Genomic DNA, 15,438 nt, shown 5'->3' with positions numbered 1-15,438 from the left:
CAAGAGATAATATTTAACAACATATTGCATATCTATAAATAACCATATTTCTGTTTGATACTCAATCATTAATTGTATAGTATGGTAACCAGGGACGGCAAGGACTTAGGTTATGTCTCATGTCAAACCTTATTGAGATATTTAGAAATTAAAAATTGAAACAAAGAAACAAATCACATTACAAATTATACTTTATTATGTTTTTGTCATCATGATGTTATGTATCTAACTGTTACATGTATTTTCACATTGTTCTAGAGTGAGAAAGTTGTTGTCGTTTCCGTAACAGCCTCCGTAGACAAATTTTAGACAAGCCATCGCTGTGTTATCGAAATAGTATCTCCAAAAGAATCCCTTACATGGCCCGGCCTCCTTTGGGTTGGCGCATGCTGCAAACAGAAAATGGCAATTTCACGAGCATTCACTAACTTTAACTTCTTCATCGGGAAGCATTACAAATGCTATGGAAGGCTCCTTAACTGATTGAGATTTTGATTAAGATTTTTCCCCAAACGTTTGTAATGCTTTCGTAACGGGAATATTTAAATTTAGAATTTTGAATAATATTGAATGAAATAAACTGACAAGCATTAGAACATATTTATCAAAGCAATTCAAAGAAATAAAAAAAATCCAGCTCAACAAGTACATTATTGTATTTTGCTGTCTTTGCACAAATAGGAATGGAATTTTGCTGAATTGGCGAAGAGTACATTACTATTGGAGATGAAAAATATAGTCCCAAAAGTAATCATCTTAGTTGTTTACGCAGACTGATTGCTATAGTCTAAGCCTCATACATGTATATTAGTTAAAAAGCGATCTTGTTTTTACTGGCACGCTATTCAATAGCGATACCCATAGAATAGTGCTCTCAATCAAGGCAAATTATTCAAGCCTTGTGTACATATCGCTTAACGGACATTGATTTAATCTAGAAAGGTCTATCGTTTGAAGGTATCGATAAGGTGGAAATGTGGAGTTATAGGAAATGTTCCCCTTCACGTCCCACGGCAAAACCTTGGGGAGCAAACCCATAAGACTTGTAAACATTGCAACTCCATTGATTGTGAATAAAGTGTGTGATATATTGCACATATTGATTAATAAAGTTTTAGTCGATGATGATGTGGTAAATATAAATGTGTAAAATAATAGGAAAAGTAGTTTGCCATGGCTGCTATGAACCCTGAACGCATTAACCGACTGGGGGGAAAAAACCCATCATTTCCCCGTTTTAGACTGTGTTTCGCCGTGTAATATCATCATTCTCGACATATTGAATAGCAGATGAAAAAAAAACTTATCTTAGTGTCAATGATGTCTTTTAAAACATTTCTTACAATTAAACTATGCTGCAAGGTGTGTTTAGGTCATACTCTAAATATCAATCAGTCCTTGTGCATACTCAATCTCTTTACAGCGAATGTTCAATGTAATAAAGTAAAGAAATATCCTTTATACGTGTAGAACCATAACTTTCATTGGATACATAACTAATTTTAGAGATTGCCTGGTCTTCGACAACCAATGTAATTGTATAGTTTTATAGCTGTTTACCTGAAGTATCCGGAACCCTGGTAGTGGTGGGTGGAGCAGTGATGTTGGGGATTGTGGTGAGACTGGCCGCAAAGGAAGACGCCAACAGGAACGATAAACAGACACATACCAGACGCATAATGTTACTTGGAAGACGGATTTCTACCCTATAAAGAAATATCCTTTGGTTGTATGCTCTTACATTCTGTCAACAGTATCTGTTGTCTAAATTGATGTAATTTTTAAAGTTGTATGGTCTATAACTTTCGCTCTTTTTGTCATAGTGAAAACTGTTTAAGTGTTATACACATTTTTCTCCGTCTGTCTGAGTTTTAAACTTTCTAATTTTACCACTTTTTATAAAGTTGCAGCACTGGAAGTATTTTCATTTACAAAAGTAAAAAAAAATAACGTGTACACGTGAAAAATAGGCTCGAAAGATGCCGAATCATTCCGAACTCTTCCGAACATCGTCGCGACAATCTCGAAGTAAAACGAGAGTTGTGAAACCAAGAGAAAATGTCAACAATATTTCATAAACAAAACATGTGGTCGACCTCAGAAGACTCTATCTACAAAGAAATTAATGCTCGCACATAAAAAATAATTGATACACACAATATTTTACGGCAATTTGTAAATTAGATGGTTCAAATACTCAATCTGTGGACATATGCCAGCATAATTTGCTCATATTAGCCAGAAGGAAAACGTAAACAAACACATGTGCACTTACGCTAGTTACCTAGCTCACCACGTGCAGGTCGTGTCGAACGTCAGCCACGTGATACGATTCGGAATCCGACAAAACCTGAAGTCACTGAACATGGCGGTGATTGAAGGCTCTTTATTCAAAACCAGGAATAAATGATACCTAGATTTCGGCTCTCTTATAGGCCGAAATTGGTTTTGGGGAGTTAAATTATCAAGTTACATGTCAATGTTTAAATATCAAATGTTTTAGTTACATATCGTTACAATGAAATTAGCAGCAATATAACTTTAAATTGGTGGAATACAAAACCGACGTACGCCATACGCTATCTAAATGTCGTGATCGTGGTAAGGTGTTCCGACATATAGCGACTAGCCACCCAGCTCTGGTGTGCTAGTTCGAATCCCATGGATGGCAGTTGACTGTAGGTCAGTGATTATTTGCGGCACTTTCATTCATTTTCTTAGCTTGGCATGTAAGTCCTTATTTAAATGACCTTGCTTCTTAATAGGACTTAATACAAAATAATCAAACAAACACCTTCAGCCATCAGGGTCGCAGAAGTAGAGGGATAATATAGGGTTCTAGAGGTGTTATTCAGCAATAGTTAACAAGAACAACGACATGTAGCTAATGTCATCTTCTTTGCCTGGAGTATATCTTCTATTGACAGCAATAATAAACAAAATAAAACAAACGTGCATAAACAATACGTTTGGACATCCATTACAATCAAATCAATTATATTTAAGTTACTCTTTATCCTTTGTTGTTAGTAAATGTTATAATCTATTTCTTTCCTAACTTACCTTTAAAGAAATGTTTGTCTGGAAGACAGCTGATAGATTACACAGTGTCGTTACACTTGGGACGAGATACGACCTACAGCCATGTGTGCACACGATTTCCTTATCAAGAAGAAACTGTCTTTGGGTTCACAGTCACATTAAACTTATATGTCCAATAGATGTACAGCCATAATTAATTTTGAGCTCTTATTTGACTCGGCACAATTAAAACCTTTGCATTGTAAGTATTTTAATTATCAAAATAATTATTTTTTGGTGGTGAAAACACATTAAAAGTTCTTCTTGATTCCGGAATATGAACATTACGGCACATAAAACTTCAAGGTAAATACAATATTGACAATGAATTTGTTTTAGGAAATTTTTTGGAATTCCTGTGTTTGATGAAATGGTTCGAGTTATAAATACATTGTATTGTGTAAACAAAGTGTTATTTGGGTGACAATACAATATCTATTTGACTCAGCCATACTAAGTAAGTATTTTAACATTTTCTCGTCGCCCCTTTCCTAGAAACTCTTTTCCTGCAATATTTCTGCTGACTAAAACCACAAGCGTAGTAATCCTTGGTAAATAAAATTGCGCCCTGGGTGACTTGAACTTTATATTGAACAATGCTTTATTTTCGCCTCACATTTTGTATGGTTGTTTTCATGATTACTGGATTTTCGACGTGACAAAATTGAATATTGATTGAATAGGATTTATTTCTAAAGAATCAATTCTTAATTTGAATTTACCTACTACAAGAATGATGTGGAAAACCGTATACACATACGATGACAATGCAAATGAAAAGCATTTCAAATGTATTGTTAATTTCACAATCAATTGTGTGTTATGTCTGTTAAAATGTTACTATCTCACTCAATATGCTAGGTTTCTCTTCTTTGGAACTGAACTAGATTAGACAGTAGTTTTATAACAGAAATAAACGTCACCAAAAGCCGAAAATGCGGAAAAAAAGAGTGCAACTTTATGCTTCAATGTCAACATTTTTGTTGATTGCCCCAAAACTGATTTGGAACAAGTACAAGGAAAAACGGACCTTGTCAAAAAACTTATTATTTCTGTTTTAGTCAGCTAGAAGTAAAGCGTATGAAAGAATTGCAGATGTATAAGTTAGCAGAAACTTTTGTATGATGAATAGTTTCGAAATGTATAATTATGATTTCTTAAATATCGAGCGAGTCTTGAAAAAACACAATATATTTTTTCTACTAAAATAAAATTTACTATGCACTGCATATTTATACAACACAAACTTGTTCACATTCCGCTCGAGTGAAGAAGTTGTTCTCGTTTCCACCACATCCTCCATAGATAAACTGTTCACATTGTTTGGTGTTGGAGTTGAAGTAGTAGCGGTAAAACAGGGCAAAACACATTCCGGTCTGCTTCGGTTCTGAACAGGCTGCAACAGTCGATAAATATGATTTGTTTTGTGTACATAATGTCCCTTTCAAAGTATCGTTTAAAGAAAACGCGCCATCGATATTTGAATTATGATTCTTTTCTGTTAAGAAAAAAGGCAATAATCTCATAATCTCAATATGGAAGCCATGCCAACATGTTAACTTTTAAGAGGCATGTATACTTTTGAAACGTTAAAAGGTATCTTGCTGTTATTCTTTAATTGTGCATCAGAATGTATGTACGACAACAGCAATGCGTATTTTTCTGTTACAATGTATTTATTAGGGCTTTTCACCTATGGGTGAAAAAACCTATTGTTTTCATTCTGTTTTTTATAATTTCTTTTGCGCAGAAAGTTGTATACAAAGGATCTCCGATATGGTAAGACATATGCCAATGAAATATTGTACGGCATGAGTTCAAAGTATGACAGCAGCATTTTTATGTTGGTCAAAAATCCAATATGGCGGCTTTGATCTCACATTTGGTTTTAAACTTGTGTCAATATCTCGTTAACGGCTTGACGAATTTCTTTGTGTTTTGTATGTAATGTAGAATAGAAAATGGAGCAAATAAGTAAGTAACACTTTTTGTAATATGTCAACTTCCGATTGGAAATAAGGATCAAAGTTCAATAGTGCAATTTTTCAAAAAAAAAAAAAAAAAAAAAAAAAAAAAACATTTTAAAATCTTCTCAAGTTCTAGAAGGCCTAAAGACCTATGTAGCATGCTGATATAAATGGCTACCACGTTTGTTAATATGAATGACATTGACGTTCATTCAAGGTCATATGGGCTAAAAATCCTGAAATCTTCAAATGACTTCTTATAGAGTTCTAGAAGGCCTCAAGACTTAATAGTACCCTGTAGCATGCTGACGTAATTACCTACGTTGATAATTGACCTTGACCTGAAATTGGACCTGTAATATGTTGATATAAAGGATTATCAATTTTTTAATATGAATGACCTTGACCGAAATTCCTTGTTGGTGAAAAGCCTGTCAAATTGTCAAGTGATTATATAAGTCTACGACATTTCTAGAACTCTATTTCGAAAGTCGTTCATAATGACTAAATTTCATGAAAGCATACGAACACAGTTGGTTTGTATGTAATTAAGGCATATGTCAAATGTATAGTACCAAGTTGGATTGGATGACGGTGGAAAACTTTACAATATCATTTTTTATTCTACCTATTTGACATGTAATTGATATTGTGAGAAAAAAAATCTACAAACAAGAGGCTCATGCGCCTTAACGGTCATTGGCACAAACAACAAAGTCACTGTAAACATTAGTGGCTAACAACTAAGGAAATACAGAGAACTCTTCAAGAACTCTTTAGTTGAACCTGTAGGTTTCCGATATATTTAAAAGGTGAAGGTCATTCACCTGAACAAACTTGGAAGATTTTCATCCTGGTATGCTATATGCCGAATATCAGTAATATAGGCATCTTAATTATTGACAAAAAGTGGTTTAAAGATTATTTGATTCTTGTGACTTCAAATGAAGGTCAAAGTAATTCATCAACTTATTAGACCTTTTCCCAAGCAGGCTACAGGCTAAATATCGGGTTTATATGCCTCTAAGTTATTGACAAGAAGTCGTTTAAAGATTTTAGCCCCTGTGAACCCGAATAAAGGTCAATGTCATTTATGTGAACAAACTTGATAGCCCTTCATCCCAGCATGCTGCAGCCTGAATATATCAGTACCCCGGACCTCATAGTTATTAACATGAAGTCGTTTAAAGATTTTAGCCTATTTGACCCCGGTGACTTTGAATGACGGTCAAGGTCAATCATTTGAAAAAACCCGGACAGTTGTCTTCATGGTTGGAAATACTTTCTTGTCCCAAATTTCAGAGTAGTGAATAAAACAAAAGACTACTGTGAATTCCATGCGTTGTTAAATGTTTATTGAATTCGCAAACTTTCTATGGCATGCACGTTGTAATGCACTGGTTCAAAGTCAGGAAATTGTTTCCATTTCCGCCACAACCTGTATAGACGAACACTGAACATTTTCCAGTGGTCTGGTCAAAATAGAATCGAGTGTAAAAATCGTCACACGGACCAGGGAACATGTCCATTAAACAGTCTGAAATGACCATACAAATATTCGATAAATCACAATCAATTGTTTCGTAAGTGTCGACTTATATTCACATTATGGCAGCACATAGAAATCAGTAGGAGTTGTATAAGTTAATGTAAGCTAAAAAGAACCACCTTCGAGATATGTTCATACTCGATACTCCAGGGGTTACTACCACTGTCATCATAACCACCCCCAGACAATCTCATAGTAGGCAGTTTTGGAGGAAAAACCTGGCCAACCATAGGCCTACAGAGGCTTCTTTACCGATATTGCAGAGAGAGTGACGCTCAAATTCAAAGCCAAACAATCAACTACAGTATACCGTTATTCGATTTTACTTTAATGTATATCAAAGTACCAGAATTACCTTCATTTTTGCTTTCTATGACATATTCTAGTCTAGGTATGGTTTAAATAAATAACGAACAACAAACAAGTAAACATGGACCATATTCGTTTTTACGGCTGGACTGCTTCTAAAGTTATTTAAAGTATAAATCCTGACGGACCAGCAGATTTTGATACGGGTCTAATAGGACTTAGTCAAGTCTCTTATGAAAATAATCACCAGATCTGTCTTTAGTTCACAAACGAACAACTTCGTGAAATATACGTCACTGCTTATGAAATACGACACGGGGTATTAATTGATTCATTGTGTTACCACAACTGGAAGTATCAAAACAAAATGGACATAATTTTGTGTTTTTACTCAGGAAGTATATTAATTAAGAACTTTTATGGTGGTTTTTAACTCGATATATAAACTATTTTGTCGCTATTTTTACAATTGACTTGTAAACTAATTTTTCGCCATTTTGCTCTTGATACGTGAATTCAATTGCCGCTGTTCACGTTAGACATAGTTCTGTCTCGAAATTCTATTTCAGATATTTCATAAATATTTTTGAATAAAAAATTAAATATTATCTCATTTGAACTCACATAGATAAGGCCACAGATGTTTCGTTTCTGTTTTGTGTCCTTTTGATTTTCTTAAATCTATCAGCCAGAAAGACCGAAAAAAACGCACGAAAATAAAGAAACAATTATAACTATTGAGAGGTTCAAATTGAAAAGTTCATGCGCGTTTTTTTCTATTTTTTATTTTTTATTTCATTTATTGTTAGATTCTTGAAAAGATGTCTCTTTTTTGCTGTTTGTTTTTATTTGTTTGTTGTTTTTTGTTGTTGTTTTTTTTATTATTATTTTTGCATCTTTGGAAATAGTACGAATCAGTACTTCACCTGTTGCATACATCTTTTATTGTGCAGTTCCTAAAAATATTTGTGCTGGTCTTTTCACATGGAACCTAAAATCTAACGGCACTCAGACGCAAAACATAACAAAATCCACTGTTGAGGACAAACATGCGAGGCAAATTCATGATAAGTAACTATGTGTAGATACAACCAGCACCTTGCTTTTCAATTATAAAGGATTATTATAAGCACTTTTAATGTAAGATAACGAGGATACTCTTATTGTTAGAACTATTGTGCGGCAAAAGGATTTACCGGTACTTCTTACCTGATGTGTCCGGAACAGCAGCTCCCATGGCGGTTGCCAAAATCAGCACCACACATATACCCACTAGACAAGTCTTCATATTCTACAAAATAAAGTGAAAATGCGACGCTCTTAGTGACTCGTTTACATATCTGCTCTACATTACAAGTCCTTTGTGTTTGTTTACTATGGTAACAGTGATCTACAGCTCGGCACCATTGTCAGAAACCTACCAAACCCTGCTAAGTAAAGCAGATCCTGGCTCTGGCTCGAAATAATAATAAAATCTTCTATTTAACCAGGTTTACATATTTAGACTTGTATAATTTACAATATGGCCCTGCATCAATATATATACAGCTATCACAAACAAATTCAATAAAATACCTTTATTAAAATACATATTCATTTATAACAATATGCAAATAAAAATGTTAATAGATACCTTAATCGAAATACATATACATTTATATCAAAATGCAAATATTGTTGTTTCCTAAAAGATGATAGGGTGTATGTAAGGTATAAAGCTAGTATTGTCTATGTTTAAAACAGCAACACTGAAGGCTGGGGATTTTCACTGGACATTCGTGGCTTTCCAGCAATGGCTCTGTATATACCGCCTGCAATATCTAGGATGAAAGACATGCGAAAAGTGTACACACAACTTTGTGATAGTGCGTATTAAGTTCGATTTAATTTTTCCACACCTTACACTTATCTGAAAGCCATAGCATTTCACATTTTCTATCCTATTGATTTGATCCTGATATAACCAACAATAGTTCAAATAGACGATTTACCTTTTTCTTACTTCAAGTTCCTGTTCAGCGGAAAACTGCCAACAACTTGACGACAGAAATATGTAGGTTGTCTATCGTTTTATCACAAGACAGTACATAACGACAAAGTTCAAGGTGAAGGCTGCTGCACTGTAAGTACTAATAAAACATATTTCACTTCCATAAACGAAATAGATATATATAGGTTATCGCATTCGTGAAACTATTCTTTGCATTTTAATACTAGTTCATTATTATAGTTTAAATGGTTAGCCCCTCTTTAAATATTTTGCATGCATATATTTTATATACTTGAACATAATTAAGTTGATGAAGGTGAAAATACATCGAGGCTAACATTGAGTATTACAATCAACTCTTAAACTGTAATGTAGCTTGTAAATTTTGACAAAATATGCGAAAAAATGTACATTTCAACAGGGTCCGGTAAAAGAAGCGTGTGTTTGACCGGATTCGACTGTACAAAAGCATACACATCGAGTAAATCAAATCATGCGAATATGGCATATAGGAAGGCATTTCAATCACATACTTTTAGGACACGGAATATGAAACGAAGACTAGTTTTAGAAAAAATGTTCAATGGCTGTATTTGGGTTAAAATAAACAGATTTCTAAAATAAAATATTAAAACGTGTGTTTTTACATATTTTTTTCTGAAAAACCTACATTCTCACCATGTCCAGACGACATAACATGGAATAGGTACATCATCTGGAACGCCTCCATATAAGCCATATTTGCGCGATATAATTTACAACCGCCATATGCATGATGAAATGGACTAGATGTGTATGCGTTTGTTAAGTCAATCTGTTCAAACAAACGTTCCTTGTATCTGCTATAGACACTATAAAAAGATAAACGCGTGGTTATTTAGTGACTATGGCAAGTCAAGTTGCTTTTCATTCAGAATTTCCCTTCGCTTGCGAATTGATTGTGAACAAATCGTACTTGAGCATGCTATATTTCATACTGATTGATGAAGCTTTAGCCTGCACAGATTTCATAAATAATTTTGTAAAATAATCTTTTTTTGTGTTTGTTTATTTTTACGTCCTATTAACAGCCAGGGTCATGTAAGGACGTGCCAGATTTGTTGGTGGAGGAAAGCAGGAGTACCTGGAGAAAAACCACCGGCCAGCGGTCAGTACTTGGCAACTGCCCCACATGGGATTCGAACCCCCAGAGGTGGAGGGCTTGTGGCAATATGTCGGAACATCTTAACCATTCGGCCACCGCGTCAGAAAAGCAGTTTGCCATGGTTGCCACAAACCCTGAATGCATTAAGTAACGACCTAACTGGACAGGGAAAGCCCGTTTTAGACCGTGTTCGCAATGAATTAAGTCATTCACGGCATATGGAACAGTAAAAAAAACTTACCATGATGCGTTTAATATTGCTGTTAACTTAGCTAGGCTAAAAAACGGTGCTTTAGGCATTATTCTAAATGTCAATCAGCCCTTTTGCATACTAATTCTCTACAAAAGAATGTTCCATGTTATACCATAAAGAAATATCCTCAATACGTGAAGAACTTTCATGGGAGAGCACCTGGTTGATGTGATGTGATTGCTTACCTGAATTATCCGGAACCCTGGTAGTGGTGGGTGGAGCAGTGATGTTGGTGATTGTGGTGAGACTGGCCGCAAAGATACAACTTTATAATGTTACCGGAAATGACGAATTTCTTAAAATGGTGGAGGACAGATGAAATTATTCGTACTGTAGTTAAAATCGACGTTCGCCATATTCTGTCCAACTGTCCAGCATACATGTAGGTCTCAATTTAAGACCAAGACGATGTGGGCTAGTGGCAGGATGTCAAGCACCTAAACCACTCGGCCACCAGAGACCCAAATTCGGGGATCCCGGTGATCGTGGTTAGGTGTTCCGACATATTACAACTAGTTACCCAGCTCTGGTTTGAATCCCATGTATGCCAGTTACCAGGTAGTGTCTGAAGGTTTTCACCCACCTCCTTAACTGATCCTGCCTGTTAGTATGAAGTAGCACAAAACAAACCCACCACTATACCATCAGAGTTAACAACAACGATAAACAAAAGAAATAGCATAACCTTGCCTAAACAATCACTTTGAACTTTTATTAGTCAAATCGAGTTATTCTTTATCCTATGTTGTTAGTAAATGTTAGTATGGATTTCTTTCCTAACTTACCTTTAATGAAATTTATGTCCATAACTAGAAAGCTGGTTGATTATACAGTGTAAATTTAATTAATTATTTATTATTTATTACTTATTAATTAGACTTAGGACGAAATATGGCATACAGCCATGTGTTTCAAACGATTTCCTTATCAACAAGAACATATACTCTATAACTAAACTATCTTTGGGTTCAGTCACATTATATGTCCCATAGATGCACAGCCATAATTAATTTTGCGCTCTTTTTCAACTTAGTAAAATTAAAACTTTTACATTTTAAGTATTGTAATTCCCAAAATATGGGTAATTTAAAATTCTTCTTGATTCGTGAGTAAGAACATCACAGCACATAAAACTTCAATGTAATACAATACTGACAGTGAATTTATATCAGGAATTCTTGGAAACATGATAAGCTCTTATTTAACTTGCGAGTCTTGCAAAACACATGATGCATCAGTCAAAAGTATGACTTGTTTAGCGTACATAATGTCCTTTAAAAGGCAAGTACAGTTTAAAGACAATGCTCCATCTACATTTGAATTAGGAATCCTTTAAGTCCAGAAAAAGACCATTTAATAGACACACATCATCTCAAGATTGAGACCACGCCTCACATTCAAGGGACCTGCATACATTTGAAAGGATAAAAGGTATGTCGCTGCTATTCTTTAATTGTGCATCAAAATGTAAGTACAACATCGTCCTCAATGTGTATTTTTCAACTACACTGTATTTATTTAATTACTTTATTTACTGTATTTACTTTTTATATAAAACAGGAAAATTGAGTCAATGATTACGCCTCCATAGAAATATACTGTAAATCAACCTTCTTTCGTGTCTACAACATTTCTAGAACTCTCTTTCAAAACTCGTTCACGGTGATTAAGTCTTATGAAAGCATACGAAACACAGTTGGTTTGCATGTAATTATGGCATCCGACAAATATATACTACAAAATATTATTGGATCACAAACTGTTGACTGTCTGTAGCCTTCCAGTGAACGTTGTTGTTTGTCTGTAGCCTACCAGCAATCATTGTTGTTTGTCTGTAGCCTTCCAGCAATCATTGTTGTTTGTCTGTAGCCTACCAGCAATATTGTTTTTGTCTGTAGCCTCCAGCAATCATTGTTGTTTGTCTGTAGCCTACCAGCGATCATTGTTGTTTGTCTGTAGCCTACCAGCATCATTGTTGTTTGTCTGTAGCCTCCAGCGATCATTGTTGTTTGTCTGTAGCCTTCCAGCAATCATTGTTGTTTGTCTGTAGCCTTCCAGCAATCATTGTTGTTTGTCTGTAGCCTTCCAGCAACATATTGTTGTTTGTCTGTAGCCTACCAGCAATCATTGTTGTTTGTCTGTAGCTTCCAGCGATCATTGTTGTTTGTCTGTAGCCTCAGTGTTTCTGTAGCTCATATGTTTGTCTGTAGCCTACCAGCAATCATTGTTGTTTGTCTGTAGCCTACCAGCATCATTGTTTTGTCTGTAGCCTACCAGCATCATTGTGTTTGTCTGTACCTACCAGCATCATTGTTGTTTGTCTGTAGCCTCCAGCATCATTGTTTGTCTGTAGCTCCAGCATCATTGTTTTTGTCTGTAGCCTCCAGCATCATTGTTGTTTGTCTGTAGCCTACCAGCAATTGTTGTTGTTTGTCTGTAGCCTACCAGCAATCATTGTTGTTTGTCTGTAGCCTACCAGCAATCATTGTTGTTTGTCTGTAGCCTACCAGCGATCATTGTTGTTTGTCTGTAGCCTACCAGCGATCATTGTTTTTGTCTGTAGCCTCCAGCTCATTGTTGTTTGTCTGTAGCCTTCCAGTGAACGTTGTTGTTTGTCTGTAGCCTACCAGCAATCATTGTTGTTTGTCTGTAGCCTACCAGCAATCATTGTTGTTTGTCTGTAGCCTTCCAGCAATTATTGTTGTTTGTCTGTAGCCTTCCAGCAATCATTGTTGTTTGTCTGTAGTCTTCCAGCGATCATTGTTGTTTGTCTGTAGCCTTCCAGCGATCATTGTTGTTTGTCTGTAGCCTTCCAGCAATCATTGTTGTTTGTCTGTAGCCTACCAGCAATCATTGTTGTTTGTCTGTAGCCTACCAGCGATCATTGTTGTTTGTCTGTAGCCTACCAGCGATCATTGTTGTTTGTCTGTAGCCTACCAGCAATCATTGTTGTTTGTCTGTAGCCTACCAGCAATCATTGTTGTTTGTCTGTAGCCTTCCAGCGATCATTGTTGTTTGTCTGTAGCCTTCCAGCAATCATTGTTGTTTGTCTGTAGCCTACCAGCAATCATTGTTGTTTGTCTGTAGCCTTCCAGCAATCATTGTTGTTTGTCTGTAGCCTACCAGCAATCATTGTTGTTTGTCTGTAGCCTTCCAGCAATCATTGTTGTTTGTCTGTAGCCTACCAGCAATCATTGTTGTTTGTCTGTAGCCTACCAGCAATCATTGTTGTTTGTCTGTAGCCTACCAGCAATCATTGTTGTTTGTCTGTAGCCTTCCAGCAATCATTGTTGTTTGTCTGTAGCCTTCCAGCAATCATTGTTGTTTGTCTGTAGCCTTCCAGCAATCATTGTTGTTTGTCTGTAGCCTTCCAGCAATCATTGTTGTTTGTCTGTAGCCTACCAGCAATCATTGTTGTTTGTCTGTAGCCTTCCAGCAATCATTGTTGTTTGTCTGTAGCCTTCCAGCAATCATTGTTGTTTGTCTGTAGCCTTCCAGCAATCATTGTTGTTTGTCTGTAGCCTTCCAGCAATCATTGTTGTTTGTCTGTAGCCTACCAGCAATCATTGTTGTTTGTCTGTAGCCTTCCAGCAATCATTGTTGTTTGTCTGTAGCCTTCCAGCAATCATTGTTGTTTGTCTGTAGCCTACCAGCAATCATTGTTGTTTGTCTGTAGCCTTCCAGCAATCATTGTTGTTTGTCTGTAGCCTTCCAGCAATCATTGTTGTTTGTCTGTAGCCTTCCAGCAATCATTGTTGTTTGTCTGTAGCCTTCCAGCAATCATTGTTGTTTGTCTGTAGCCTACCAGCAATCATTGTTGTTTGTCTGTAGCCTTCCAGCGATCATTGTTGTTTGTCTGTAGCCTTCCAGCGATCATTGTTGTTTGTCTGTAGCCTTCCAGCATATGTTGTTGTCTGTATCCAGCAATTGTTGTTTTGTCTGTAGCCTACCAGCAATCATTGTTGTTTGTCTGTAGCCTTCCAGCAATCATTGTTGTTTGTCTGTAGCCTTCCAGCAATCATTGTTGTTTGTCTGTAGCCTACCAGCAATCATTGTTGTTTGTCTGTAGCCTTCCAGCAATCATTGTTGTTTGTCTGTAGCCTTCCAGCAATCATTGTTGTTTGTCTGTAGCCTCCAGCAATCATTGTTGTTTGTCTGTAGCCTCCAGCAATCATTGTTGTTTGTCTGTAGCCTTCCAGCAATCATTGTTGTTTGTCTGTAGCCTTCCAGCATCATTGTTGTTTGTCGTATCAGCAATCATTGTTGTTTGTCTGTAGCCTACCAGCAATCATTGTTGTTTGTCTGTAGCCTTCCAGCAATCATTGTTGTTTGTCTGTGGCCCACCAACAATCATTGTTGTTTGTCTGTAGTCTTTCAGCAATCATCGTTGTTTGTCTGTAGTCTTCCAGCAATCATTGTTGTTTGTCTGTAGTCTTCCAGCAATCATTGTTGTTTGTCTGTAGTCTTCCAGCAATCATTGTTGTTTGTCTGTAGTCTTCCAGCAATCATTGTTGTTTGTCTGTAGCCTACCAGCAATCATTGTTGTTTGTCTGTAGTCTTCCAGCAATCATTGTTGTTTGTCTGTAGCCTTCCAGCGATCATTGTTGTTTGTCTGTAGTCTTCCAGCAATCATTGTTGTTTTGTCTGTAGTCTTCCAGCAATCATTGTTGTTTGTCTGTAGCCTTCCAGCATCATTGTTGTTTGTCTGTAGTCTTCCAGCATCATTGTTGTTTGTCTGTAGTCTTCCAGCAATCATTGTTGTTTGTCTGTAGTCTTCCAGCAATCATTGTTGTTTGTCTGTAGTCTTCCAGCAATCATTGTTGTTTGTCTGTAGCCCACCAGCAATCATTGTTGTTTGTCTGTAGTCTTCCAGCAATCATTGTTGTTTGTCTGTAGCCTTCCAGCAATCATTGTTGTTTGTCTGTAGTCTTCCAGCAATCATTGTTGTTTGTCTGTAGCCCACCAGCAATCATTGTTGTTTGTCTGTAGCCTTCCAGCAATCATTGTTGTTTGTCTGTAGTCTTCCAGCAATCATTGTTGTTTGTCTGTAGTCTTCCAGCAATCATCGTGTTGTTTGTCTGTAGCTTACCAGCAATCATTGTTTGTCCGAGCCCACCAGCAATCGTCATTTTTGTCTGTAGTCTT

General features: G+C 36.2%; 1 protein-coding gene across 1 annotated transcript; it reads right to left on the bottom strand.

Annotated features, from left to right (window-relative positions):
* Window positions 1-225: 225 nt before the first annotated feature.
* Window positions 226-9,635, bottom strand: LOC138319607 (thrombin inhibitor hemalin-like). Its single transcript, XM_069262755.1, has 5 exons — window positions 9,567-9,635; window positions 8,116-8,197; window positions 4,329-4,477; window positions 1,561-1,744; window positions 226-389 (listed from the first exon to the last, which is right to left on the bottom strand). Exons 1-5 carry the CDS (start codon window positions 9,633-9,635, stop codon window positions 226-228), a joined length of 648 nt encoding a protein of 215 aa, XP_069118856.1.
* Window positions 9,636-15,438: the final 5,803 nt, after the last annotated feature.

This window comes from Argopecten irradians, chromosome 3 (genome assembly GCF_041381155.1).
Source record: "Argopecten irradians isolate NY chromosome 3, Ai_NY, whole genome shotgun sequence".
Taxonomy (NCBI): domain Eukaryota; kingdom Metazoa; phylum Mollusca; class Bivalvia; order Pectinida; family Pectinidae; genus Argopecten; species Argopecten irradians.
Note: the sequence above shows the minus strand (reverse complement) of the source record. Positions and strands in the feature narration are given on the sequence as shown.